The sequence below is a fragment of the Gekko japonicus genome, unplaced genomic scaffold, assembly GCF_001447785.1.
Source record: "Gekko japonicus isolate JY-2015 unplaced genomic scaffold, Gekko_japonicus_V1.1 scaffold360, whole genome shotgun sequence".
In the NCBI taxonomy this organism is placed as follows: domain Eukaryota; kingdom Metazoa; phylum Chordata; class Lepidosauria; order Squamata; family Gekkonidae; genus Gekko; species Gekko japonicus.
The window spans coordinates 928,073-933,645 of NW_015172015.1; the positions used below are offsets into that span (position 1 = coordinate 928,073).

Sequence of the window (5,573 nt, forward strand, 5' to 3'; positions counted from 1 at the left end):
TTTGTCGAGAGGTATTCCTAAAGTGACTCGATTTCAGCCCCGCCTCCCGTTCACATGACCCAATTTTTCGATTTATTTTTTTTCCTCATAAGAAAAGCTCTCTTGGTGGACTGTTCCATCGTTCACATTGTGGGGGTGAAAATGGATCTGTTTTTTCATAGCGACACACGCTTCTAAATACGACTTGGCCTCAGCGAACGTAAACAACAGAACGATGGTCCTAAACGGTTGAGTCCAAAGGGTCGAACCAATAGCGGCGACTTTTTAAAAAACACCCCCCCCTTTAAACCCCCCCCCCCCCCCGGAGTTCTATCGGCTCTTCCGTATCATAATTCAGTCCAACCACCCCCGTACGGCGAGCGAGGACGATCTAAACAGTGAGGAAGCCAATGAAAGCGCGCCGTGGGCGGAGGCGGTATGCGCGTGCGCAGTGCGGATATGCTAATATTGTTGATATTCTGAGGCTAGGAGTTGAATGTCTTTTCTCTCCCTCATTAAAGTGAGAGGCTGAACTTTCTTCCTCCTCCAACCTGGCCCTGCCCCTCAGCAAGGGAAGGGGGCGAGCCTGGGGGAGGGGGCTGAGCCTAGAGGGTGGGAGGGGGGAGGAGAGCAGCAGCCGCAGCAGTAGGAGGCATCCGCTGCCCATGAGGGCCTGATGGAAAACACAAAGGACCTGGTGAGTAGAGCGGAGTAACTCCCCTCGGGGAGGAAGGGGGGGAGAGGAAGAAGAAGCTGCTGTTGCTGTTGTTGTAATAACGGGGGGGTTGGGATTGGCCAGACTGCCTGACCTGGGACGCTTGTATGCTGCAGAGGGTTCGGCTGCTTCGCGCTTGGGCTGCTCTCTGGCAGCTGGGAGCCTAGGCTGGGTCCTGAGCTCTCTTCTGGCTTCAGAGGGGGAGGGAAGTTGGCTGGCATGTTGGCCTGAGGGGGAGTTCCACAAAAGCAGCGATTGCCAAGTGAGATGTTTAAGTAGTCAAGGGCATTTAGTTTAACTAGCGGTGTCTTTCCTTCTTTCTCTCCATCCCTTCCCCAGTTTTGCCGCTGTAGCATATGAAAAGTGGTGGAGACAAGTAAACGTTCTCCTGCTTCGTGTTTGCATGAGGGGAACTATCGTTAATGCTTTTCTCTGACGTGATTCCAAGCTCCCTTTTTGTGTGATCTGTGTGCTTGTCCCTCGCACCGAGTTATTTCGTGGACAGTGCTGGGACCTCCTAGTTTCTTTGTCGATGAGCTTCTTTTGCTGTACTCCTCAATGTTGTGCCCCGCTATGGTTTGTACACAAAAAGTTAGCGTGTGCAGAGTGGGCGTACAGAAGTATTCCTGCTGCTTTTAGTTCTCACGAAACCTTAAGCAAACCTCACACAACGCTTTGCAAGAGGATGTGCAGAATACCGCTAAACCGGTAATGTTTTCTCGGGGTCTTTAGTTGCTGTTGTGCCAGCTTTGCAAGTAGAAAGTAGAGTTTGGAGACTGCAGAGGAAATGCTTTGCAAATATTGTAGAGAAACGTGTTTCAAAATCTAGTTCTTAGGATAAGTGGAAACTTATGACTATGGTACTGTTGCTTAGCTAGTGTTGTTTTCTTCTTCTCATTGTTGCTCAGTGATCTTTCCTATCATCTCCCTAAAACTTATGATGGAGATCTCTACAATCAGCTTTGGTGCATGCAAACATCCAGGAGGAAAAGGAATGTTGTAGATTTCTCATATGTCATGTTTGACTGGCTTCATTTAAAAATGCTTTCAACAGGTTATGTAGAAAGACCTTTTAAAATTAAAGTAACCCCTGACATTTAAGGATAGACTGCTAAGATATGTACATAAATGCATGTAATATTGCAGCACCCTTTTTGTATTTTGGTTGCTAATGAGATTCTTAGTGCTGAATTTGGTTCATGCACTGAACTTTGTTACATGCAACCTTTCTAATGCATTTTGCTAAATGTAAATCTTGGCTGCCATTTAAAATGTTTGGTTTTGCTATGGAAGAGATTGACAAATAGTTAAAATATTTGGGACAGTGTAGCTTTGATTTTTGTGGATGCTGAGCTTTATCAAGGCTCCAGAGAAGTGTTCAAATTGCACATGGCTTGGCCATGCCCTACCTTTCTGCTGTAATTGTTTCAGGAAGATGTCTTTCTGCCATTGTCACTTGTATCAATTTATTTGCTCTGTTAATTTGGCCATAACCATTACTATTATGTATTGAACTCATCCTAGAGTATTAAAAAGGGGACCTTTCTCAATCTATTCATGAAGAAAGTTGTGTTTAAAATCTGTTTATTGTACTTTCCAGCATCATAACAAACCCAGTGGAAGTTGTCCTTTGAGCCAGAGGACCATTACTAAGTACTGCACAGCAGCAAATACCCACATTTTAGGAAAGGTATGTGAGCAAGTAGTGGCTAGGGAACTCCAAGCTTCTTGGATGGAACAGACCCATTTTGATTGGGTACTGACTGTGGAACTGAAACTGCCTTGGTGGCTCTGATAGACAGTCTTCACCCAGAGAGAGACATGAGTGTAATGCTGTTGATTGTCTGGGAACTTTTCAGCAACTTTTGATACCATCAGCTATGGCATTCTTCAGGACCACGTGGTCAAGGTGGATGTAGGTAGCACCATGCTTCAGTGTTGCAGTTCCTATCATGCTGATCAGTACCAGAAGGTAGTGCCGGAAAATAGCTTTGCAACACTACAGATTGGTGCTATAGGGTTTCGCAGAGTTTAGTTCTGTTCCCTGTGCTTTTTAAAATTTACATAAAATTGTGGGAAGAAGGTATCTGGGATTTTGGAGTGAGGTGTCATTGTGTAGATGACACCCAGCTTTGTTTCTTTCACCAATGTCTCTGTTAGGAAATGGTAATAAGCTGGATGAGGGCCAATAAACTGAAGTTCAGTCCAGGTAAGATGGAGCTGCTGTTGCCTGATCATGGAACAGATCTGCAATTTGGGGAATTAGTACAGATGGAGGTTGAAGTCTCCTCTGTGACATGCAGAACTCTGATATGCAGAACCTAACTCTGGGTTCTGCCAGCTTCATAATATAAATGGTCGGTGAGGCTACGTTAAAAATGATTGTCATTGCCCACTGTAGTCTTTTGTCATTGAACAAAATGATGAATTCTGCAGGAAAGAGGTAGGATAGTAGTGGAGAACAGCTTTTTTTATGTGGAACCTTAAAAGCTTTTTGGTCAGTATGAAATCTGTGCTAGTGCAACATAGGTAAAGGTAAAGGTTCCCTTGCTCGAAAGCCAGTCGAATCCAACTCTAGGATTGCGGTGCTCATCTCCGTTTCAAAGCCGAAGAGCCAGCGCTGTCCGAAGACGTTTCCATGGTCATGTGGCCAGCATGACTAAACACCAAGGTGCACGGAACGCTGTTACCTTCCCACCAGAGTGGTACCTATTTATCTACTTGCAATTTCTTGCTTTCGAACTGCTAGGTTGGCAGGAGCTGGAACTAGACAGGAGCTCACCCTACCGTGCATAATATTTGCTAGCACTCTTGCTTATATTGCAGTTGCAGTTCAAGGCTAGCAGATCAAAATGGATAACCCCATGATGCAGTTGATTTGAACTTTCTTATGTACCTCTACAGTTACATAATCCTATAAGGGATAATGTTTGAAACCGCAATTCCCCCCTTGTCTGTTTTGTCTAACTTTTTTATCTTGTTCAACTCGAGATTGCAAGCACCTTTGGAATAGGGCCTTATTTCCCCATATGCACCAGAATAGACAATAAACAACTTATCTCCTTCCACAAGTACATTTATGTGGCTTATAGATGCTTGTTAGATTTGTGAAACTTTGAGTTTTAAAGAAAGGAAAATATCAGGTCCATGTGGTTCCAAATAATGTCATACAAATACAGTACTTATAACCATGGGTAACTGGTGCAGAGAGGTAGCTGTATTACACTGCAATCCTAAATAAAGTTACCCTTCCAAATCATTGGTTTCAGTGGATTTAGAAGGGTGTAATTCTGCTGTGGATTGCACTGTTAATCTGTTGCAGGCCAACAAGGAAGAGTCCTTCAGCAACTTAACTGCATTTAACAAAATACTTGGTGGTCCACACAAAACCTTACATTATAATTCTTTCTTCTGGATAAGAACATAAGAGAAGCCAGTGTTGGATCAGGCCAGTGGCCCATCCAGTCCAACAACACTCTGTTACACAGTGGCCAAAAATACCAGGTGCCATCAGGAGGGACATCAGTGAGGATCTGTCCTGTGGATTCCATAGGGTTATATTCTCGTACCTGTGCTGTTCAGCATTTATGAGGCCACTAAATGAGATCACCTGGAGCTCTGGGGTCATATGCCATCAATATCCAGATGACTCTCCCCTCTACATTTCTTTACCCAAGCCTCCAGATGTATCCCTCATGGCTCTGAGCACTGCATTGAGTCTGTGGTTGGGTGGCTAAGGCAGAACAAGCTGAAGATAGAGCTGATGCTGGTCAGAAAAGCTGATTAAGGGATTACTTGTAGTGGATGGAGTGGGGTTTGTATTTGCAGAGGAGGTTAAGAGCTTGGGGCTGCTCATGGCCCTATCACTGCTGTTTGAAATGCAAGTTGGTTTAGTGGCCAAGAACAGATTGGTTTAGAGGCTTTCTGTCATCGTCATCTGATAGCCAACTCTCACCTTTCTTAGACACAGCAGATCTGCCATGGTGATCCATGCTCTTGTAACCTTGTATTTGGGCTACTGTAACACACTCTATGTTGGGCTACCCTGGAAATTTCAGCTGGTTCAGAATATAGTAACCTGGTTATTGTTGGGCAGGCTTGTGGGAATATATCTTGTCTATCTTAGAATAGTTTGCTTCAAAGTCCAACCTAGAGTGTTGTTTGTGACTTTTAAAGCCCTTTTTGGGCTGACCCACATATCTGAAGGACTGTTTCCTCCCATATATACGTACTAGCCTGATACTCGTACTTCGCTAAGGTATTTAAGTTCCATAAATCCAGTTATAACGCCTGCTGTAACATCTGTAGCGAACAGCCTCCCACCGCGGCCGGAGTGAGCTCCCGTCCCCCATCCCAGCTCCCGCCAACCCAGCGGTTCGAAAGGTAAATAAAACGAGTAGATAAATGGGTACCTGCCCTAGGTGGCAGGGGGCACCCACCTCCTGGTTCCGTGCCAGGAGTGTTGGCAGCAGCAACGGAGGTAAAAGACAGCAGTGGCTAAAAACAACAATGGCAGCTGAATTCCGGATGACCAGACCTGACGGAAGGTGGAGCGAACGCAGGACGCGGGACGCAGGCGAAGTGGACGCAGCACGGCGCAGCATGACTGGAGCCGGAAGGACGTGAGCCGGAAGCTGCAGCCGGAAGAGGGAAGAAGGTCACCAGGTAACCGGAAGATGCCAGAGACAACAACAACATTCGGAGAGAGAATGCGCTGCCAACAGGGTGCTGATAGGGAGTCCCTCCCCTTGTGAAATGTGGCCCTAGGTAGGTTTAATCACTACTATATAGTAGTAAGTCTGTAAACTGCTCTGAGACCCATTAGGGGTTATGGGCGGTATATAAGTCTCATGTAAATAAATAAATAAAATAAACATTT

The 5,573-nt window shown here is 45.4% G+C and overlaps 1 protein-coding gene across 1 annotated transcript in view; it reads left to right on the forward strand.

Annotated features, from left to right (window-relative positions):
- The first annotated feature begins 609 nt into the window (after nucleotides 1-609).
- The window catches only part of MBTD1 (mbt domain containing 1), an 82,653-nt gene continuing 77,689 nt past the window's right edge, over nucleotides 610-5,573 (forward strand). Inside the window, exon 1 of the mRNA XM_015420363.1 lies at nucleotides 610-676. Coding sequence (XP_015275849.1) covers nucleotides 656-676 — 21 coding nt within the window. The 5' untranslated portion in view covers nucleotides 610-655. The remainder of the gene's footprint in view (nucleotides 677-5,573) is intronic.